The 24,746-nt window shown below is 38.7% G+C and overlaps 1 protein-coding gene across 1 annotated transcript; it reads left to right on the plus strand.

Moving 5' to 3' along the window:
• Positions 1-1,297: 1,297 nt before the first annotated feature.
• Positions 1,298-24,746, plus strand: MOSPD1 (motile sperm domain containing 1). The gene is made up of 6 exons (XM_020896981.2): positions 1,298-1,441; positions 13,881-14,136; positions 14,248-14,323; positions 15,733-15,950; positions 20,551-20,712; positions 22,952-24,746. Exons 2-6 carry the CDS (start codon positions 13,983-13,985, stop codon positions 22,981-22,983), a joined length of 642 nt encoding a protein of 213 aa, XP_020752640.1. The 5' UTR covers positions 1,298-1,441; positions 13,881-13,982; the 3' UTR covers positions 22,984-24,746.

The raw sequence follows: 24,746 nt of genomic DNA on the forward strand, positions 1-24,746 counted from the left end.
TCTTTTCTGGATCAGGCATTCTGCTGCCAGCTATGGGTGGGTTTTGAGAAATTCTTAGTCTAGGCAGGAGAGAAAGGAAGACATATACATGACCAGTGATTACCTAAGTCAGGATGAATTCCAAAGCAGAATAAGTAACATTATATGGTGGTGGGGCAGGAGTTAATTGTGATCATGGTCAATCCTGGAGGGTTTGCTGGAGAAAGTGACATTTTCACTGGGTGTTGAAAGATAGATAGGTACTGCAAAGACAGAAGGGCATTGTAACTGTGGGAATCTGGGAGCAAAGGTATCTGAAGCCTGAGCCCAAGGGAAATCTACTGGCAGACCATTGCCTGGATAGGACAATTGGGAGAAATCCTTTGGGCCTTATACTTGTGGGGAGGGGACCCAGAGTGGCTGTACCTTATTCTCCTTAATGGACATCATTAAAATTTAATTTTGAAAATTCTCTCTTTAATGATACTCCAAGGGGATATGGTTGGATGGCATCACTGACTCAGTGGACATGAGTTTGAGCAAACTCCAGGAGATAGTAAAGGACAGGGAAGCCTGGTGTGCTGCAGTCCATGGGGTCGCAAAGGGTCAAACACAACTTAGCGACTGAACAATAACAAAAGGGGCCTATGAGCATTACTGACAGTGTGGCCTCTCAAGGGGGAGTATTTTGGGGAACTGGTGTTGATTGAGTTGTCCCAGGCCCTACTATCTTCCATGAATGGCAGTTGATGGGCTCAAGTATTGAGTTATCAGAAAAGGATTGCAGAGGACCTCATATAAAATGCTAAGGGGTTGTAGATACTGTTGAGACATTGAAAGGTTTTAAGCAGAGGAGTAATATGTTGCATATACATCTTAAATCTCTCTGGTTGCTTTCTGGGAGGTGGTTTAGACAAAGACAAGAGTGGAAGGAGAGAGTCTAATCAGGAGGCTACTGCAATGGTAAAATAAAAAAAAAAAAATCATGGGGCTGAAACAGAGCCTGTAGCACTGAGGATGGTGAGAAAGAGGTGGTTAATAAGACACCTCAGAGGTAGAATGAAATAGCCTCTGTCCTCAGTGTGTGTGTGTGTGTGTGTGTGTGTAGGGGAATAAGTCAAGGATCACTGCCTAACAAGTGCAAGGAGAGACTGTCTTCTACAAGAGTTCACATTCTCTTTAAGGGGCAGCAGGAAAGAGGAGGGGCAGGTCAGAGAGAGCAGGGAGAAACCCAGAGACCAGGTGGCAAGCAAGGAAGCCCCGCCCCTGGATCCGGTCCCGCCCCCGACTCCACCTCTTCTCCTTCTTCCTACCCACCCCGCAACTGCAGCTCATCCTCGAGGGCGGAGAGAGGTGGTATTTGAGTCCTCCGGTATCCCAGCAGGCAGTGCAGCCTAGAGATGCTGACAAAGGACCGGAGGGAGCAATCGCAGCTGCTTTCCGAGGAGCCGGTGTTGCCGAGGTGAGAGTCCCCCACCGTCCCGTCACCCACTTTCTCCGACTTCGGGAAGACGTGGAAGTTACGTTGCCGAGAGACCCCGCGGAAAGAATGAGCCATACCCAAACCCGGAGCTTAGCTCTGTGACTGACAGCCGGGCTCCGCGGCGCCGGGACGCGAGTGGGAGGTGGGGGGGGGGGGGGGGAGGCAGATGGAGTCCTTGCTGCCCCATCTCTGACTGTCAATTGCCTCGCCGATCGCGGATCTCCGCCCCAGAGTTGGGCCGGCTCGTGTGTGTTTCGCTTTTGCCCGGGCGGAGGCAGCTGGCTCGGGATCCTCCCGGTGCCCGCCAGGCAGAGTTCGGTTGCCCCGGGGATGCAACTCCAGGGACTACTCTTTAGCGGATGTTTCGAGGAGGGCTAGGGGAGGGAGGTCGACTCCTTCTTCGGGCTGTCATCGTCCTCGCCCTTCCTCCAGCCCAGCCCGTCCCCGCGGCGAGCAATTGGAAGGAAATCGGCTGGGCTGGAGCGAGGCGTCCCGGGATCGCTGGAGGGCGATGAAAGTGGGGCGGAGAGGCTGGGAGTGACAGGAAACGCCTTCTTGAAATATCAATAATGGGGGGGGGTGGTAAGGGGTACGTGGCCTGTATCTTTTCCTTTCCTGGACCTCCGCACGGATCCTGATGGTTGCACCAGCTGCTCGGCTGTAAACAGGCTCACATGACCGGTTTCACATGAAGCCGGCCGGTGTGGGGACGAGGGCTGGAAAGGCAGGGCCCCAACCTGGTGGAGCTGAAGTCCTAGGATGGACCGTTTGATCTCCCTGCTCAGCCTTCCAACCCTTCGTCAATGCTCTGTGGTGTCCCCCCTGGATAAAGTAGCTGACATCTCTCCTCTCTGGACTGAAGTAGCATTTCTGTCCCAGCAGAATCAAGGAGAGACCTAACTTGGGGGGGGGGGGGGGAAGTCCGGATTTTTTTTTTTAATCTTTGAGGGCGCTAAAGAGGACAGAAACCTGAAAAATTGGGTCCTTTGGATCTTGCCTAAAAAACAGTAGTGTACTTTCAGAATGCATTGTGTTAATGTGAATTCCAGACAGAAGGGGAAAATCTACTCCTTCAGGCAGGGCACACACGGGAATAATATATTCTTGATGATGAAATTCTTGTCCACTTGTTTCCTCTAAGTGCTGGAAAATCTCTGCAGAGAAAATATCATATACAGGATATTGAATAGGGGATGGACACCAGCTTTTAGATTACACATATATTTGCTTATAAAGCAGTGGGAAGTTTGGAAAACAGGAAACGGGGCCAAATGTTCCTTTCAAGTTGTTCACGTCTACCTATCCAAACAAGATTAAGCTAGTTTCTGAAGCATTTCTAGAACTCTCAGAATAAGACGTTTACTCACACACCAGGATCTTTGAAATTTTTGAATTCCTTTTATTTATAAAATATATCTAAATGTAATGGACAGTATTCAGTACAAAATTACCATGTTATAGGCAAAGATAGAAAATAGAACAAATAGCTTATAACATAATGCATGTTTCTCCCCTTAAATTGTTCTTGCACATTTTCTTCCTAAATTTTTTACTTTCAATTTTTTTTTCTCATGGATCTTTTACATTTAACTCCAATTTCTGAAAAGCAGAAAAGAAACTGCAAGAAAAGCTTCCCATGTCTCTAATAGCTCAATAAAATAATTAATTCTTTTTTCTAATTTTAAAAAGTTTAAAATGAAAGAGAAATTTTAAATCTTGTCTGAAACAGATTATTAGTGTTCTGAATCTTGTTTTGCCACTTTGTAGCATTCTGGAGAACCTTGCCCTACAATAAATAGATTAAGTGATTTACTCTTTGAGGCCCTCCATTTCTTCATCTGTAATGTGAAAGTTTTGTTTTAATCTCCAGAGCCCCTTATAGCTCTCAAATTCCACAAAATAGTGCAGTTTTTGATTGGGCACTATTCTTGGATAAAATAAGCTGGTTAAATAAGCCAAGATATTGGTATCAAGTAAAAGGAACATACAGTAAGTAACAAGAAGTACCTAGAGTCCTAATAGAAATAGGAATCACATTCTACAAAATTCTCATTAGGTAAATAGGTAAGTTAACCATGTAGGTTGATATGTACCTTTCTCTCCCTCCTCTCTGTCAGGAAATTGAAGATTGCTTCAGCTAAATCCTGCCTCCAAAATTAGAAATAACAGTTCCACCTGACTTTCTTGACCTTCAGGGCATAGTACAAAGTCTGATTCTTTCACTCATTCCAGCTTCTACCTGAATTAAATGGGCTATGTGATCAGTGATGAAATTAGAATAAAAAGGCTATAGCAGGCTTTCACCTTGGCAGTACCTTGATTAGATCATCAGAACACATATCAGGTTTTCAAAATTGCATTTTGCCAGCACATTCAAAAACTGTCAGTCAGTCTCAGGGATTGATTCATACTAACCAAACTCACAGAAGATTTCTATGTTAATATGAATACCAGTTTATTAACTTCAAGGGAGATGTAGAACCGCCAAGCAGATCAGAAGATTCATGTACATGCCAGGGCACCCTTTGCTCTTGACCCTGTGGGAACACATAGAAATTGCTCTTGACCTCCCCTTTTTTCTAGAGTCTGTGTGGCTCACTTCTTAAAACACTCAGTCATTGATACAGTCGACAAGATTATAGCTTGCTTTTTATATAAAAACCATTTTGGTCACACTTGTATGGATATATCCTAGTCACCTTATTCAACTTGCACCATCTGAAAAACATCACTAAAATCTTCTCCATTATCCCTACCTTAGTGTAGCCCCTCACCTCTCCGTGCCACATTCATTTAATATTTATTTATTTTTTATGGTGGCTACTTTGGAGTCAGGCCCTGTGTTTGAGTGGTGAGTGGCAACCGGTCTCCTACTTGTGATTATATCCAGTCAGTTCCCTGCTCTAAATCCTTCCAAGGCTCCCTTGGCCTGCAGCAGTGGTTCTCAAAGCATTGTGTGCATCAGAAGCATTTGAAGGGCTTATTAAAATCAGATAGCTGGACCCCAACCCCAGAATTTCTGATTCAATAGGTCTAAGGTGGAACCCAAGTATTTGCATTTCTAGCAAGTTCCCAGGTGAAGCTGCTACTGGTGGTCTGGTACCACATTTTGAGAAACGCTGGCATCCAGAATCAAGTCTAAACCTCTCAAACTTGGCTTAGAAGATTTTCACCATCTGCCTCCAGCTTACCTTTCCAGCCTTCTCTTTTGCTGCTCCCCCACACATGCTATTTTTTAACTATAAGCAATGCTAAAGCTCATTTTAAGAGTCCCTTTCATGCCTCCACAAATACTCTTCCTTGGAATTCACCCCCATCTCCCTCCACTCCTACTGCAAACCCCTATTTAAGGCAGACTGTCACCTTCTTTATGATCCCAGAGCATTTTGTATCTATCAGAATTTTAACTCTTCTCACATCTTATCCTAATTACTATGTATATCCATTTTTTCCTATTAGACTGAGTTTTTGGAGGGCTGAGACCATGATTTCATCTTTTCTCCATATTCTTTAGCACAGTGCCTGGTGTATAATAAGTGCTCAGTAAATGTTTGTTGAAATAATTTGTGATCCTCAAACTTCTGAGAGTACTCTACATAGCAACATTATGTATTTCATATAGTTAATTAATATGGACATATGGACTTTGAGAATTGTACATACATCTTGAAATAACTGAAGACATATTGGGATTTTGTAAAACAAAGGTTGCAAATAACTAGTTAGAAAGAAATGTTTTTAAAAAGACATTACTGGAGGGCATCCTTATTTCTTTTATTTATTAATTTATTGGCCATGCCATACAGCATGCAGGATCTTAGTTCCCTGACAAGGGATCAAACCTGTGCCCCCTGCACAGAGGCCTAGTCACTGGACCACCAGGGAATTCCCCATCCTTATTTCTTTTAAACCTTAAAACATACACTACTCAACTTTTACATCTTAAATATGTAATAGCCTAGCAATACATATCATTTATAGCAGTAAATCTTATATCAAATTATACAAAAAAACTAGAAAGTGTATAAAAACAAAATTGCCTAATATTGAGCAGTGAACCATCTAATATAGCGTGAACAGAAGCTCAGAGATGAGGAAAGCTGACTTTATGAAATGGGAAGGAAAGAGAAGTTTTAATACCAGTGAGAGTAAAGTAAAAGAACATATTGCTCTTCACTATATACTATTCAGTTGGCCATTGGGAGGGACTGTACCATGTATGGAAGAAAGAGATAGCCCCTATGCCCAGATAAAAGGGAACCAGCCTGAAGGTGGAGCTGGGTAAACACAAGATCCAGGGACAGGTAGTAAGTAGCTGGTGCATTGTAGCCACCGTAACACTGTAGCAGATGGGTCACTAGTTTCTGGGGCAGGCTGTACTTCGAATCATCCTTAACTGTTTCAAACTTTGAATCACTTTGATACAAGAATCCCCAGGAATTACTGTTTTCATTTTTCTTGCAGCCTCCTATCCCCCGCAAAAAGGGCAGGGGGTGGGGAGGGCAAACGTCCCTGTGTATCTCAGAGCCTTGTCTTCCCCTTCCTCTGGTCCATCCTAAGTGAGGAAGACAGAAAATGGTCACACTTTGGAGTACTGGTCTCCTCCCAGAACTGAGGGTAGAAAGTATAGGTGCTGATTTCAGTGTGTTGAGGCTTTCTTTTCTTTTTTTGTGAGGGAGAGTAGTTTGCAAACTGGTCACAAGGTGGTGTGCACACATAAGGTTTTCTTTCAAATTTCATTCATGTTTGCATTTCTGTGCTTTGGGTACAGAGGAAAAGGATGAGACAGTTTCCGGTACCAGGAGCTCCCAGTGGTATTGTCTTTCTGTAAGGTCAGGGGTATATCGGAGCCTCAGATTTCTAAACCCTGCTGGCCTAGTTGGGCAAGGAGGAAGGAGGCAGGGATGATGAGGAGAGGGAAGTGGGAGGGAGGGAGGAGGGGAGAGGCAGCTGAGAGTGCTGATGCTCTCCGTTCTTCTCTTACCCCAGCCCATGGCAAGTAGCCACCATAGGTTTACAGTTCCTCTAATTGGGATCGGTTACCTGTCTTTTGTGGATAAAGGGTGTTCAGCTATGGGGAAAGGGAGCTGATGGAGGGGCCAGTTATTAGTGGACACCTGTAGGTTAACTGCTGAGTTCAGTGTCTTCTAATGTCTAGCACTGATCTCTAGTCTTCAGATACAAAAAACAAAACAAACACAACCCCAGAGAAAAACAATATAGCATTATGCCTGAAATCTGGAGAGTCGTAATTACTCCACATAAAACAAATGTCAAATTTTTCACTCTATCCAGTAGGTACATTAAAAAATAATGTAATAAAATTACTGAGATCCTTGTAGATTAGAGCAGTAGATGAAGTCAACAAAGAGGGACATTTGAAGTAAGCTTTGAAGAATGTGTAAAATTTTGGTGTCCAGAGAGGAAGAATAAAGTAAAGTTTGGTTGTGCTGTGCTGTGCTTAGTCGCTCAGTCATGTCCGACTCTTTGTGACCCCGTGGACTGTAGCTCACCAGGCTTCTCTGTCCATGGGGATTCTCCAGGCAAGAATACTGGACTGGGTTGCCATGCCCTCCTCCAGGGGGTCTTCCCAATCCAGGGATTGAACCCAGGTCTCCCGCATTGCAGGCAGATTCTTTACCATCTGAGCCACAAAGGAAGCTCAAACTTTGGTTACTGACAGCCATAGCTCTGCTTTCACAATCAGGAAAAGAAAGTATGTGCAACTTAGTAAGTGAAATTGTCTCGCTGTTGTTTTTTTTTTTCCTTGATAAAACTGAAAAGGAAACATGCATCAAGACTTGAATTTTGGATCATCCTTTGAGAATTCTTCTTTTATGGAAAAGCAGGGGAATTTTCTAGAGATGAGGGCGTGAATGGCCATCAGCATCAGGGAAGCAGAATTTTTGAACTGAGACACAGAGGAAATGATTATTGTATAGGGAAGTGTGAGTCTGAAGACCAGAGTTCTGCCACCAATATCCTGTGCAACCTTGGGTAAGACCCTTAACCACTCTGGGCCTGCTTTTCTTATTGGTAAAATGAGAAGGGTTGACTTTCAGAAAGCAACCTTATTAACCAATTTGCCATGAGGTTTTACCAGCTTAATGTATAGTCTGCCCCCAGAATTTTTGCATTTTATCATTTTGCAATGTTGACTGGAGCAAAAAGAAAATGTTAGTCTCCAGAAAACCATTAATTAAAGGCAGGTGTCATGCTCCATCATGCTTGTTGGCAGAGTCTATAATATTGCACTGGTGACCTGGTGCTAATTCCCCCGTAATCTCCACTGGTTGGAGTTTGGGAGGCGATTTATATCTTAGCCAAGATAGGTGAAAAATGGCAACAGAAATCTGAAAAGAAAGAGTAAACTGCTGAAAATGGTGACCAGGAGACAGACAGCCTATTCACGATTCATGGGAAAATATTTAGCTCATAAAGAGAGTGCTTCAAAATTCAAAAATAAGAATTTCTACTAAGCCATCCTTTAAAGCTAATAATCTACTCTGACCTGTGCCAACTAACTTCTTGAGGTTAGAAACAGGAGTTTAGCACTTGTTCTCTGTGTTTAATTTTGACTTCTCAGTCAGATTTATAAACCGTCTCATACTCCTTTGTGACAAAGTTTTACATTTTCCTAGGTTTGCAAGTCATCTTAAATAAATCTTACTTTTTCTCATTGTATTGAGTTTCTGTTGCATATAAACTTATCTTAAATAATTAAAATCATTCTATTTAACACATAGGTTAAGGTTTTCAATGTTATTAAAAGATCATAAATTGAAAAGAGCAGTTAACAGATTTTTCACACATGGTTTCTAAATTCCTAATGTTTCAAAACTGGCACCTTTCTCAAATTAGCCTCTAGTAGAGTTGTTGTTTGATTCAACTTTTTTTTTTACTTTTAAATTAGGTCTTCATGTGGTTCAGAATTCAAAAGATATAAAAAAAATATTCAGAGAAAACTCCCTTTCACCCCTGTCCCCAGCCATTCGATTTGTCTTTCCAGGGGCAGCCCTAGCCATCCTTCCAAAGATATTTCACCCATATCCAAGAAAATAGGTTTACATGGTCTTTTATCTCCATTTTCCACACAAATAGTAGCATACCCTACAGTCTGCATTGCACCCTGCAAAAGAGCTTCCCCTTTATTCTTGATAGATAGCTGGTATCCCAACAAATGACTATATCGTGCTTAATTTAATGAATCTCTTATTAATGACCAGTTGGGCTGTTTCCAGTCTTTTGCTCTTGCAACAACTAGCCCTTCTTGCATGCCAAGCTTCATTCTATGTGCCTCACATAAATTATTTTATTAATACTTAGTGCTCCAAGAAAAAAAAAACCCTCCAAAAAAAAATCCCTCAAACCTTTCTCATACAGGATTTCACACAAGGAGAATATTTGGGAATATTTATGCCCAACACATTCCTAGAAGTAGAATCTCTAGATCTGAGGGTTATGTGCATTTAATTTTAACAGGTATAGTGGATGTGCCAATTTATATTTATATCCTTGCAAGCAATGTAAGAATATGCCTGATTGCTCCCACCATGTACTGTCAAAAATTTTTATTTTTGCCAATTTGACAGGTAAAACCATGTATTTCAGTATAGATTTAGCTTGTATTTCTCTTGTGAGTGAAGTTACACATACTTTTGCAACTTTAAAAACAATTTGTATGTCCTTTTCTATAAAATTTTACAGTATTTGCTCATTTTTGTATTGCATTATCTTTTTTTAATGATTTGTGGGTCCTCTATATTTAGTAGGGGAATTACACATTGCCTATGATATGAATTGAAAATATTCCTTCAGCTTTACTTATAAAATTTATTTGCCATGCAGAACTTTAAAAAATTTTGTATAGTTGAATTTATTAATTTTTGGTTTCTGGTTGTTAGCCTAAGATTATATAAAAACAGATTTCCCATGGTTTCTAGTGCTTTTATGTTTTTAAAAATACATTTAAAACTTTGTTCCATTTCAGATTTGTCACAATTAAATTTTGGAATTTTATAAGGAGTGAGGCATAAAATCAACTTTTTTTCTAGGTGGATACCTGATTTTATCAACATTTGACTGAATACGTTCCACGAATTAGAGATGCTACCTTTTATCATAAGCTAAATTCTCACCTTGAATTTTAGAGTAAGATGTTGAATATTATTTAGTGATGCCAAATGTGGTTGTTCTATTCCTGATAGCTAAGCTTATTAAGAAAATAACTGTAGGGCTTATCATTTTCTATTCAAAAAAATATCCCAAACTTCCAGGAGTACATTATCCAAATAGAAATGTGTATAGCTCTTAACAAAGGAATGAAATTCATGGCAAATAAAAACTCAGAAGTAAAATAATTTTATCAAATGCTTTTCAGAATAACTTTAGTTCTCTTTTATTGAAATGGACAGTTAGTTTGGTATAGTGGAAAGAATACTGGACAAAGAGAGGCTTTCTGGCATTTTTTATGTTTGGTCTTTTCCTAATTTAGTAATAGCAACAAATACTTAGAGTAGCACCTTGCCTATGGCAAGTGCTAAAGTCTTTACATGTGTCAATTAATTCAGTATATATAATTAATAAGAAGTTTGTAATCTGTTGTAAATTAAACAGATGTAAAATATTATTATTAATAAAAATGTCGAGTGCTTTGAGCTTGGTCAAAATGGTAACAACCTAACACATATGAGCTACAAGCATGCTGTAAAGTGTACAAATAGAAAGTGGGATCTGGGGCAGCCTGTGAATGCTGACCTTTCCAGGTTCTTCCTTACTTTCACATTCTTGTACCTTTGCTTATGTCGATCCCCAGGAATGAATGCCCTCCCTGCTTACTCCCCCCAACACAGAAGCCTTTCTTTTCTTTAAGGGCCACCCCAAATGTTATCTCCTGGCCTCTCTTCCAGGTAGAATTATCCAGGCAGTCTTCTAATTCCCTAGCACTTTATATACAGCAGTATGCATTATAATAAAGGTAGCTTAATTATTTGTTTTGTCTCTTCAGTTAGACTAGGGTCTCTGGAGAGCAAGGCCAGTGCATTATTCATTTTTGTATCTCTGTGCAGCTCTTGACATAGTTCCTCACCTAAAAGATTGAGGGCAGGAGGAGACAGGGGCGACAGAGGATGAGATGGTTGCATGGCATCACCAACTCAATGGACATGAATTTGAGCAAGCTCTGGGAGATGGTGAAGGACAGCCCATGGGGTCACAAAGAGTCAGACATGAATTAGCGACTGAACAACAACAATGTTCAGCTGGGAAAAAAGAATAAAAATGTGCATACATGATTATACAGTATCCTATTTTATAAAAGTGGACAAAGCCCTAGTCAGAAACACAGCCCTGATAGCTGGTAGAAACCAAACAATGTAATCATTTGTTAATATTTCTCTTTGAGTGTATGAGAACCTGAGTGCAAAGTATTAAATGGTTTGTGGCCTATTCTAAAGCTGTGATCTACAGGGTGAAACTCAGACATTTTCTGTGATTGTATATTTTTGCTTTCACATTTTATTTTACAAAGACATATTTGGGGCGCTAACTAAATAAGAATGTTGTTGATCAAAATTAGATTAGGAAATAAATGCAGAAACATTACTTATCAGACAGGCAGACTTCTGCCAGCTACAACTTTCTGGAACATATTCAACAGCCCCAGAAGGAATCCAAAAAGGTCTCTGAAGTTGGAAGAAAATAGCTCTCACAAAGCTTGTGTACTGATGTAGGAGGGGAGGCATGGTGCCACTTGCATGCCAAGGCTTGCTTACTGACTTGAATTTTCATAGAAAACTCAGCAAGTTTGGATATTCGGCTTCTTTTCAAGACATTTTTGTTTGTGGCTTTCAATAGAAAAAAGATTAAGAGAACTGTCCCACCCATGCTGCCAGAAGGCACTAACTAAAGCATTGTTGTAATGATGAATTTTTTTTTTTTTTGCCTTTTCATGCTGTTCCTGGGGTTCTTGAGGCAAGAATACTGGAGTGGCTTGCCATTCCCTTCTCCAGTGGACCACATTTTGTCAGAACTCTCCACCATGACCTGTCCATCTTGGGTGGCCCTGCATGGCATGGCTCATAGCTTCATTGAGTTACACAAGGCTGTGATCCATGTGATCATTTTGGTTAGCTTTCTGTGATTGTGGTTTTTGTTCTGGAGGCTGTGGGATTGTAGTTCTTGCTCTTCTGTCTGCCCTCTGATGGATGAGGATAAGAGGCTTGTGGAAGCTTCCTGATGGGAGGGACTGGCTATGGGGAAAACTGGGTCTTGCTCTGGTGGGCAAGGCCATGCTCAGTAAATCTTTAATCCAATTGTCTGCTGATGGGTGGGGCTGTGCTCCCTCCCTATTAGTTGTTTGACCTGAGGCAACCCAGTCCTGGAGTCTACAGGCTCTGTGGTAGGGCTACTGGTGACCTCCAAAAGGACTTATGCCAACACGTGCCTCCCAGGACTGCTGCTGCCAGTGCCCCTGTCTCCGCAATAGGCCACTGCCTACCCACTCCTCTGCAGGAGACCTTCAAACACTCACAGACACGTCTGGCTCAGTCTCTTGTAGGGTCAGTGCTCCTTTCCCCGCATCCTGGTGCGCACAAGGTTTGTTTGTGCCCTCCAAGAGTCTCTGTTTCCCCAGTCCTGTGGAAGTTCTGTAATCAAATCCTGCTGACCTTCAAAGTCAGATTCCCTGGGGATTTTCAGTCCCTTTGCTGGATCCCCAGGTCGGGAAATCTGATATGGGGCCTAGAACATCAGCAAAAATGCGAGAACTTCTTCAGTGTACTGTTCTCCAGTACGTGAACTGAGAACTTCCAGATGTACAAACTGGATTTAGAAAAGGTAGAGGAACCAGAGATCAAATTGCCATCTGTTGGATCATAGAAAAAACAAGAGAATTCCAGAAAAACATCTACTTCTGCTTCATTGACTACGCTAAAGCCTTGGATCACAACAAACTGTTCAAAATTCTTAAAGAGATGGGAATACCAGACCACCTTACCTGTCTCCTGAGAAACCTGTATGCAGGTCAAGAAGCAACAGTTAGAACCAGACATGGAACAATGGACTGGTTCAAAATTGGGAAAGGAGTACGTCAAGGCTGTATATTGTCACCCTGCTTATTTAACTTATATGCAGAGTACATCATGGGAAATGCTGGGCTGGATGAAGCACAAGCTGGAATCAAGATTGCCAGGAGAAATATCAATAGCCTCAGATATGCAAGATGACACCACCCTTATGGCAGAAAGGGAAGAGAAACTAAAGAGCCTCTTGATGAAGATGAAAGAGGAGAGTGAAAAAGCTGGCTTAAAACTCAACATTCAAAAAATTAAGATCATGGCATCCAGTCCCATCACTTCATGGCAAATAGATGGGGAAAAAGTGAAAGCAGTGGCAGATTTTATATTCTTGGGCTCCAAAATCACTGCAGACAGTGACTCTAGCCACGAAATTAAAAGAGCTTTCTCACTGGAAGAAAAACTATGAAAAACCTAGACAACGTATTAAAAAGCAGAGAAATCACTTTGCTGACAAAGGTCCATATAGTCAAAGCTATGGTTTTTCCAGTAGTCTTGTATGGATGTGAGAGTTGAACATAAAGAAGGCTGAGCACTGAAGAATTGATGCTTTCAAATTGTGGTGCTGGAGAAGACTCTTGAGAGTCCCTTGGACAGCAAGGAGATCAAACCAATCAATCCTAAAGGAAATCAACCCTGAATATTCATTGGAAGGACTGATGCTGAAGCTCCAATACTTTGGCCACCTGATGTGAAGAGCCGACTCACTGGAAAAGACCCTGATGCTGGGAAAGATTGAAGGCAAGAGGAGAAGAGGGTGACAGAGGATGAGATGGTTGGATGGCATCACTGACTCAATGGACATGAATTTGAGCAAACTCCAGGAGATAGTGACAGGGAAGCCTTGCGTTCATGGGGTCACCAAGATTCGAACATGACTTAGCAACTGAATAATGAGTGTTTAAAAAGTGAGTCTTGTGTTTTTCCCTTGTAAATCATGGAAGCTTACTTTATTTTTTTTTTCTTCTTTAAGAATTCTGATTGGCTTACATAAAATATGTTGTAACAGAATGTATTCTTTTTTTTTTTTAATCTGAGGTTTTAAAATACTGACAACCCTTTGGTCTCACCTCTTTGAGGGTGATTAAATAGGAAGCCTTCTTTATTCCTGTATTCAAGTTTGTAAGTAACTTATCGTAGGTTGATATCCTGAATGTGAAAGGAGCATGTGTAAGTTTCTTTGCAGAGTTTAGTAGAACCTGTATAAGTAAGCCAAGAGGAAAAGTCAAAAGGCATGTTTAAATGATTTGGGGACTGTTTTTAATGTATGCTAACCATGCTAGTCACAGCTAGCTCATGAAAAACAGTTATCACTCAGCTTGCTTTCTCTCTTCTCTTTCCAGATTGCCAAAATGCTTTGGAGTTTTTAACTGATTTTTAAGAAAAACCCCAAATAGATTTGAGACTGTAAAAACCGACGCCTCAGCGAGGGGGATTTAGTGCCAATGCATCAACAAAAAAGACAGCCAGAGTTAGTGGAAGGAAATCTTCCTGTCTTTGTGTTTCCCACAGAGCTAATATTTTATGCAGATGACCAGTCAACACATAAGCAAGTGTTGACACTTTATAATCCCTATGAGTTTGCCTTGAAGTTCAAAGGTGAGTCTCCTAGGTCTATTGTATGGATTTGAACTACTCCCTACTAATTTTTTACTTGTAAAAAATAATTTTTTTAAAATCACTAATGACCATTGTGACTTTTTCTTTCAGTTTTGTGTACTACTCCAAATAAGTATGTTGTCGTTGACGCTGCAGGTGCAGTAAAGCCTCAATGTTGTATGGATATGTAAGTCAAAATCACTTCCTGGTAACATGTTTTCAGTGTGTTGATATTTATGTGTTTAACTTGCAAAAAATTCTTTTCTTAAAGCTGCTCCACCTTGGCATTCATTACATTTTGATTTTTTGCTGAGAGTTTGTCTATCAACATTCTTTTTAAGAAGTTTCTCAGAAATTCTAAACAGGTTGGCCACATAATAATTCATTATGTTGGAGCCAAGGTGTGTTTTAATATTTCCATGAACATTTCCTCATGGTTGTGCTTTTAGTCATAGCAGAGAGATTTATGGAATTAAAGTTCTAACTTAATCCTGTACATTTCTCTAGCTATAATAGGGAATTTAGCCTTCTTTGGGATATCTTGCTATTATAGTGACATTTGAGGGACTAATAATGCTACATCTGAGAACAATAGTAATATAAATTAATCTGAAATGATTCAGTAATAAAACTGAAAGTCTATGCAAACAGGAAGCAAGTGTATAACTACTCATCTGGAAAAGGTTAGCTGAGCTCTTCCAGATAATTTGGTCTTAAAGTGTCAGATAAATGTTTGTTCAAGCTGTTCATATTTAACTTTCACTTTAAAACTAGTGGTGACCAGATGGATCTAATGACCAGCCCTTAATTTAAGCTACCAAGTTAACTGTATTGCTTTAAGTCTTCCATGAGAATAAAAAGCAGAAGTCCTTTCTCCTGCATATATTTTCATCATCTCAGAGCCATAAAATGATGTATCTTTGATGATATGTTTTTTTGCATATTTCCTTGATTTTCATTGTGTACATGATAAGCAAGGAGTATTACAAAGAAATATAGTACCTTGCCCCATAAATGTGTTACCTTTGACCTAATTGTTTTGTGTTCTCTATGAAGAATAAAAATGAATGGCACTGAAGATAACTTTCATAAAAAATTACGCTGCTTTATATTTATACTCTTTTCAGAGAAATACAGAAATGTATTGTTAGCCTTCTGTTGCATTGGTCTTACTGGATTACCTACTTATTCGATTGCTTATTTTTGCCTTTGTGCATGGACTTGAAGTCTAGGGTGAGGTTTGTTTTTTTGTTATTTGAACAATAAATAAGTGGCAATAGGAATTTTTGAGACTTTTGTGGGGAAGAAACAATTTCATATATCCTCTTTAGTGAATATTGCTACACAGAGATATCCAGGAAAAAATGTCATTGTGAAAAGGAATTTACTTTACCTATCCTTTTATTTTAGACTCTTATTCATCAAATATTTAAGAACTACCCATTTCTTTTGGGGTTATACTGTGGTTTTTTTTTTTTAAATCATTAACAAGTTTCTGAATTTGAGTATTTGGTTACACTCAGTTAATATGTATGAAATCTCTTGCTGAATTCTGTTTGAAACCTAAACTGCATTTGTTCTTTTTCAATGTTTCAGTGTAATTCGCCATAGAGACGTCCGATCCTGTCACTATGGTGTAATAGACAAATTCCGTCTCCAAGTTTCCGAGCAAAGCCAGAGGAAGGCTTTAGGAAGGAAAGAGGTTGTGGCTACTCTTCTCCCGTCTGCAAAAGAACAACAAAAGGAAGAGGAGGAAAAAAGAATAAAAGAACATTTAACTGAAAGTTTATTTTTTGAGCAGTCGTTTCAACCAGGTACTTTGCGTTGTGTTGGTTTTTCTTTTTCTTTTTCTTTTTTTTTAATTTGGGTTTTTTTTAAGTCCTTTTGAGGTCTTACATGTTTCTTACTTTAAATGAATCAGGGAGCAAAGAATAATTACTAGAACAATAACCTGCCACTCTAAACCTAGTTGACTACTTCGAAAGTGAAGGTAGAGTTCAGGTACCTAGAATTGAACAAGAGGCCTCAAGCTGGCCTTTTAGGGGAGAAAATAACTCCACTAGACGGGGCTGTAAGGCAGGGGCAGTCATTGCCAAAGCTTTTCGGTCTATAAAACCTGAGACTGCAGGCACTGTGCTTTACAATGCTAGCACAATTTGGCAATTCTGTACTTTTGTTTCTATGACTTTCCTATATCCTTTCTCATTGAATTAATTCGAAAAAGGAGAGAAATTGTGCTTGGCAGTAGGCCAAGCTTGGTGCACTTTTCATATTATTTTGAAAAAAAAAAACTCATTAAAGTTGAAGTTAATTAAACTAAGTAGATTATAATATCCCCTTCCCCTGTGGGCTGTTAATTGAATCCCTCTCCATTCCTCATTTCCTTCCAGCTTAGATATTCAGGAGTGTTATGATATATTCTTTCATCATCGACACTATCCTCATATTCAACTCTTTGGACATCATTCCCCCATCCTTTGATCTTCTCATTATCTCCCTTCAACCCTATTTTATCTCCCTTCAACCCTATTATAAAGGGAAGAAGGGAAAATTTTCCATAGAAAAGAATGGTGACTTTTTGATCGTGATATATGAATGTGATAGCACCTGTTCTTGAAATCGCAACATTATATATGAGGGAATAAAAACCATCTACTTGTCATTACATTAATTCATAAATCCCTATCAGTTTGTTCATCTTAGAATGTTTATTTTGACAAGACAGGCATTCGCTGGAGGCAAATGTCTTCTCATTCCATGCAGGGAGTGCCCAGGTTCGCTGATGATACCAAGATTAGGAATTAGGTAGTAGTTAGTAGATTGTTTTCTTCTCAGCAACTGTTATTAACTGACAGGACTAGTTTTTCATGTTTTGAAGCTGAAAGAGAATCTCTGTCAAATGTCACTTTGATGTCCAATCAATACTGTGAAGTTGACTTATAAATAGATGTGAAATGCAAGATTCCTCTTTTAAAATGCCTTCTATAGAAGAAGAAAGGCCATCTGAGTGTTTGGTTTTAGGTGTTAATTTTGTAATTTAAAGTAAAGTGGTCATTGGAGATCACTTTTGTATTTAACAGACTGGTGTGATGCCCAAGAGGGTTTAGTGTTTTACATATATTTTTTCTTTTATTTTTAAATTTGTTAGAATTCAAGTGAAAATCATCCTAAAATACAAATGTGTATTAATTGAACATTTTATTCTTATTTTATGTTTATAATGAACCTTTGTATCTCAGGTACATTAGAGAATTGTTCTAAATGTAAAATTGGAATAAGTAGATGAATAGAATAGGTGATATTGGCGTAGTACATGGTAGTCTCTGTTTTTGGGGGGGGGGGGAAACACCTCTCTAAGCCATCCTTGTCAGGAAGCTCAAGAAGGCAGGCACCTTATTTGTCTGGTTCATCATTATGTCCTTGGCACCTAGCACAGTGCCCGGCACAGAGTAGTTATATAGGAAATATGTGCATGGGACTCAGTAGAAAGGCTGGGCTTCTCACCTGGTAGCCTGTTAAGTTGTTTTTCTTTATCTTACAAAGTTCCCAAGGCTCCTGCTACTTTGTAGAGCAAGGGCAATAGCACAGTAGAGATCCCCACGATCTCGGCCAGCAAGTCCCATTTGTGGGTAGTTACCCCAATGCTTCTAATAATATGGCAGGAAATTGAGTAAAGTAATAGAGTATAACAATAACTTATTCAATCTAGGCTCACAATGTGATATTTTTAGCTTCTCTTGTTTATTAAATTAATAGTAAATCATGTGTGGTTTCCAGTATATAGAAGTCTAGGTTTTTCATTATGTTTCTCTGAATCAAAATGTTGAAACAAATTGCGATTGTTCTATGGGAGTCATTATTTTTGCATGTCTTTAGCTGTAGAAAATGTTTATTAGGTATGTTATAGGCACAACAATATTGTGAGGTTCTCTCTTTGAGTTTTGCTGGAAAAATGGCTAGAGGCTATATCTCAAGATATTTGGATCTTAAAATGTAGTGAAAGGCAGTAAAAATGATTCTTCTCAAGTTTATGTGTTATATAAAAGACATCTTAGTAACAAATTAAAGGAAGGAAACAATACCTATAATCCCACACACTTAACAAATCTGCCTTTATGTGTTCTGTGATACTTTCTAGACCTTGTCTATGAGCATATAATTATGTGTGTGTGTGTGTGTGTGTGTGTGTGTGTGTGTGTGTATTTCATTTAACAGAAATTGAAGAGAAACCCACAAAGCATACTTTCACAAAATACCAAAGCCCAGGTCATTAAAAAGGTGTTTTAAGAGGATTCACCTGAATCTTAGTGGGTTTATCTTAATTATATTACTAAAAAACTGCTATGTCTGATGCCAGGTTTGAGCTAGTGCTCTTTGGCTTAAGAAAACTACTTTCTTTATTACTGATTATAATAATAAAGAATTGAAAATGACCTAAAAGTCTATAAATTGGGGATTGATTAAATTACAAATATTCAAAAGATGGAATGTCATGCAGACATTTACAAGGATTTAATAGAATTGGCTTCCCTGGTGGCTCAGTGTGGGGAAGATCCTGTGGAAAAGGAAATGGCAATCCACTCCAATATTCTTGCCTGGGAAATCCCATGGACAGAGGAGCTGGCAGGCTACAGTCCATGGGGTTGCAAAGAATTGGACACAACTTAGTGACTAAACAACAATGCAATAGAATGATAGGTGGTCCTATATTGACATAAAAAGAGATTCAAATATTTTTCCAAGTGAGAGGAAAAAGTTAAGAACAGTATGTATAATATGGTCTCATTTAAGTAAAAAATCATTTTACGTGTTTATATGGGCATTTATAAAATCTGCAAGGATCTATATACCAAGCTATTAACAATGTTATCTCTAAGAGGATGGGATTACAGAAGAACCCTTATTTTTTTTCTGTATCTGTAAAATTTTTACAACCCTGTAGTATCAGAAAAATTTTCCACTTTGAAAAATGTCAAGCATTTATGTGAATGTTTTTGAGATTTCTCTAAACAGTAAAAATTCCTTGAAATTATCTTTACTCTGAGTTTGCATTGAGCAGTGTAGTTGTCAGAAACATTTGCCTTGAAAACTTACCTTTGCAACAAGTACAAAAAGTACTATATTCATTAGCCAAAGACAGACTTGTTTTTAGGCATTTATGCTATTGCTTCATCTCAAGCAATAATCACTGTAAACTTTGAATTTGTTTTCAGCTGTCTGGCTTTGGTGAGGCTCAATTAAGCTTCACACAACAGCTAAGGTATTAATAATTTAGAAAAGCTGCATCTAATAATAAAATGAACAGTTTTTCATTAATAAAACACAAAGATTGTGTTGCTGTTGGCTATTTCTTTTAATGAAAAGAAGGGTAGTAGGAAAAGCTGTAAGACAGAAAATGCTGGTGGGCCTCTTAAAAATATGGGTATGAATACTGTATAGTTTTGTACAGCCAGATCTGTAGAAGAGCAGACCTGATAATAAATGTTCTTAAATTTTATATTATTATAGTAAGAACACAACATGATATTTACTCTTTTAACTAATTTTTTGTGTACAGTATAGTATTGTGGACTGTAGACAGCAGATCTCTAGAACTTCCTCATCCTGCAGAACTGAGATTTTTATGCTCATTGATTAGCAACCTGGCCCCTGGCAGCCAACATTCTACTCTCTGATTCTATGAGTTTGTCTATTTTAGATTTCTCATATAAGTGGAATCATGTAGTATTTGTCCTTTTGTGACTGAGTTATTTCATTTAGCAGAATAGTTGGCAGATGTTGTCTCTGCTGTTTTCTTCTATACTATAAATGCAGGTAGAGTGGAGGGCAAGAATTTTCACAGGAAGTTTTAATAACATTAAAGCTGAACCTTTTCTGCTGCCTTAACATTTTCCAAAATGGTAGCAGGATGCTGTAGTTATTAGGACCAAACCTGTCTCAAGGTCTACCAAAGATACTCCCAGAAGGTAGTGTAGCTCTACTGCAGTGGGCTCCAAGGTGGAGTACACACAAGCCGTGCATGAGGCATATGGGAAGACAATGCTAGAACTTCAATTTCTATCTGTTTTTAGCCCATTCTATTAAAATTCTTTTTGCATATTTTATATTAAATATAATAGTACAGTACTTATGCCTGTAATTTGTAAACATACACAGATGATACATGCTCGAACACTTTCTACAAATTCCAGTGGGGTGATGGGGAAAGGATGATGGCCACTAGAACATTCCATCCTGTAATGGGCTTCCAGATAAGTCCAACAGATAAGGTCCCATGGGATGGGAATGATGGAGAAAGTATCAGAGAAGTTAGACAAAATCAGAATCCTGGTGAGTGGTGGCCAGTCTATATGAATAAACTTTTATCTTAAGTTGTTTTTAGAAGAAATCTCAGGGATTCTTGTCTTTTTGCAGAAAACAGAACTGCCTCCTCAGGACCTAGTTTACTGACTGTCTTCCTGGGAGCGGTGTGTGTTGCAGCTCTGATGCTTCCCACGCTGGGGGATGTGGAATCGCTGGTGCCTCTCTACCTCCACTTAAGTGTGAATCAAAAATTAGTGGCTGCTTATATCTTAGGTAAGTGTTTTAAAGATGCATCGGGGCATAGCATAGGCAGTTTTTTTTTTCCTTGAAAAGAACAATACATTATTCCTTTATTTATCCCATTATTTCTTTAAAAAATCTATTTTGGACTAAGTTGTATCCTAAACACTTAAAGTATACATTGTAAAAGCATGAAAGTTATAGAAACACTAATATTAAACCTAAACCAAGCATTCCTAACATGAATCAAGGCCCAGAATCTTTAAATGACTCGCCTAAGTTCTATTGATTATAATTGATTCTTTTTAATTTTTTAAAATTTTAATACAATTTTAAAGATTACTTTCCATTTACAGTTATTACAAATATTGGCTACATTCCCTGTGTTATACATTACATCCTTGAGCCTCATACCCAACAGTTTGTACTTCCTAGTCCTCTACCCCTATGTTGCCCCTCCCTATGTAGGCAATTTGTATGGCCTGGAGGTGGTAGTGGTGGTTTTTGTGTATATGGGGTGATGGTGGTGGCTTGATTTTTTTTTTTAAAGAAAAACAAAAAGAAATTGCTTCAGAAGCATGTTGAGGTAAAGTGTATTTTAAGATTTAATTGTTTGCTTACATTTGGTTCTTTTGAACTTATTTATCTAGTACCAAATACTATATTTATTCCATTATTGTCCTTTTGCTCATTTACAACTGTATGGGATTCCCAGGTGGCGCTAGTGGTAAAGAACCCGCCTGCCATGCAGGAGACACAGGAGACACAGGTTCGATCCCTGGGTCTGGAAAATCCCCTGGAGAAGGAAATGGCCACCCACTCCAGTATTCTTGCCTGGGAAATCCCATGAACAGAGGAGCCTGGCGAGCTACAGTCCATGGGGTCACAAAAAGTCAGCTACAACTGAAGTGACTTAGCATGCATGCAAAACATGTATAAAATGTAAACTGCATACATTCCATTATACAGCATTTCCACTTCTAGAAATTGACCTTAGGGAAACACACAAAGCACCTACAGTGATAAAGATGAACAAGGCAGCCTTGTTTAATATTGTGATCCTTTCTCTTTAAACTAATTCCCTTGTCTGCTATTGAATCATTTCTTTCGGTCATCCTGGCTTGAAATCTTTTAATTAATTAGTTCAACTGAACAAACATTTATTCAATACCTACCATGTGTCAAGGATTAGGATTCTGGTGATGCATGACTCTTTCCTCATTGTCTCCCCTCACCTCTTTTGAAATGCCAACTCTTTTCAGTTCCTTGGTGTGCTTTCTTTGTTTAAACTTCAAAATTGTCTTCTGAGTTGTCTCCCTGACTTCTGTGTCCCTTCTCTTCCTATTCCTTCCCCTTTTATCCCCATTATTTCCCCCTCAACCAAAATCACCCATCACATTACTGTCAGGTTGATTTCAATTCTGTGTTGGTTTTACCACCACCACCCCCTACTCAGCAACCTTCAATGATTCACCATAATCCATAGAATGAAGTATAACTCCATAGTTTGACACTGAAGACTCTCCATGCTCTGAGTCCTCTCTGAGTTAATCTTGTCTAGCTGCTTCCCTATATACATCCTTGGTTAGAGCCCATTAGGTTATTTATTGATCCCCCAAAGCTCATCTGGAGCCCCAGTCCTACCTCCATGCCCTTGTTCTTGCCATTCACTCACCTGAAATGCCTGCCCATCTTACTGTTTTCTTCTGTCTTTCCTGTTCATCTTTGAGGCTTACTTCAGCTTAACCTTTTGGGGCATCTTTGCCCCAAGTCCTATGTGATTATTTTCCTTCTCTGTACTTTATCACTCACTTTTTAAGAATGATTTAGGACTTAGTATATTCTTATATTATTAAAATTCTTATGTATGGAGTCTCTCCAAAAGAAACAAGCTAAGCGGAAATACTATGCTTTTGTCTCTTTGTGGCTCTAGGACACTGGAATACAAATAGTCTTACATTGTTTTTGTTGATAAAGTTGGCTGCGTTTACTGACACTTTAAACTGCCATGTCTGCTATTATTACAGCTGATGTGACTGGAAAATGTGAGAGATATATTTAATGGTTAAAAAATTAGCTATGGCCAGACATTAGTGATTTAATTAAATCTATCCAATGACTGCCAATTACTATATATTGGATATTTTCTATTATAGTATCTGTATAGTATCAAAATTCAAATTTATTTTGAGTTCTTGGTAGAGTGCCTGGCTTTGTGCTGAAGATTTTGTAAAATGCATGTCTTTAACTGTGCTCCAATTTTTTCTTTCAGGTCTTATCACAATGGCTATATTTAGAACATGAACAAGGAGTTCAGTTGACTTCTGAAGTACATTTATCTTGAAAATATGAATGTGGACTGCCTTTTATCTCTATTTCACCCCATTAACATGCTACAAACTGTTGAATGATTTACAATCATTTCAAATGTATAATATATATTTTAAATTACTCTATAATTTTATTCCAAGGACTCCAGCACATTATGTTACAGATAGCAAGGAGGCTTCTGAGTGACACTTAGGAAATTATTGGAAGAAATTCTTTTTATATCTAAGCCAGCCATGCAAAAGACTTTAATTAAGATATTTGTTATTTTCTCATCCTTTTTCTAATTCACTTTGATTGTTGCAGTCATGTGTCCTTCAAAGTTAAAGGCCTAAAAGATCAAACTGACCAGCCTAAAAGTAAAGTACATTTACTTCCTAGGTACGAACATCAATGTTCCTTTGTAAACTATGCCTTGTCCTCTATCATTATAAACAGTTGCCATGGTGTTTCTAAACTACAAATTTTACAGTTAATATGTAGAGAGTAATAAAAAGCATAAAGTACTGAGGGATCATGCTTATCTTAGTCTCTCACAGAAGATATATTTAATTCATTTGATGAACTGCAGAATAAGTTGTGGTCCAGCCACCAAGAAGTAGGGTGACCATTCTATTTGGTCTAAGAATTCTAAAGGAAGGTAGACATTTGTTTAGTTACTTGGTACACCCTAGCTTTACCTCTGGATAATGCTTTATGTTAATAGGAGGAAAAATCACTTATCTTTTCTCCATAGCCCTCTGCCTGACTGTAAGGTACTAGCCCAGATTGGGGCTACCAATGCCAGGTGGTTTATGTGGAGATGATTTTTCACCTTTAAACTCTAAGCCAAGTATCAATATAAAAAATCCTTGATATCTGTCTATTTTATACCAGTCACTGAGACATTTTTAAGTTGTATTTATAAGTTTGTATTTATTATTAAAACAACTTAACCAAAAAAGTCCCCTGAAGCACAACTATTTACATTTCTTTATAGCCTCTTCTGATCTCTAACATATATATGCAGTTTTAACTGTTAGTGTTGTAGTAATTGATCTTTTGACTTAGGATTTTTATCTGAGAGCACAATGCATTGAGTCTCTTGAAAATCATGTTCCAGATCTTTTTACAGAATGAATTTCTGCACTACTACTGTAGTATTCTCAAGGATAAACACAAGATATATGCCTGATGTTGGTTTTTGCAGGAAACAGTACTTTGCTTCTAAAGTCAAAGCTTTTATGTATACTCTTTCATAGAAAATATTCATTGTTTAACCATTTGGGGAGCATAAATCATTAAATGGATCATGTCTGTACATTGTGTAATGACTAAAAAGCACATAAATGTAATCTATTTTGAACTTTGTAAAAAAAAAAATAATTACCCTTGTGTTTGAAGTGAAGTCACTCAGTTGTGTCCGACTCTTTGCAACCCCATGGACTGTAACCTGCCAGGCTCCTCTGTCCGTGGGATTTCCCAGGCAAGAATACTGGAGTGGGTTGTCATTTCCCTTCTCCAGGGGATCTTCCCGATCCAGGGATCAAACCTGGGTCTCCCGCATTGTAGGCAGATACTTTACCATCTGAGCCACCAGGGAAGTCTGTGTTCAAAGGTTATCCTTCTTGTTTCTCTGTCCATCTCAAATCGTGTGTATGTGTGCGAGTGCAGGCGCACATGCGCGCCTGTGTGCGTGTGATCACACATTGTAAAGAACAGAAATTACTTTAAAAAATAAAAGAAAATGGAGACCTGAA

This window comes from Odocoileus virginianus, unplaced genomic scaffold (assembly GCF_023699985.2).
Source record: "Odocoileus virginianus isolate 20LAN1187 ecotype Illinois unplaced genomic scaffold, Ovbor_1.2 Unplaced_Contig_21, whole genome shotgun sequence".
Taxonomy (NCBI): domain Eukaryota; kingdom Metazoa; phylum Chordata; class Mammalia; order Artiodactyla; family Cervidae; genus Odocoileus; species Odocoileus virginianus.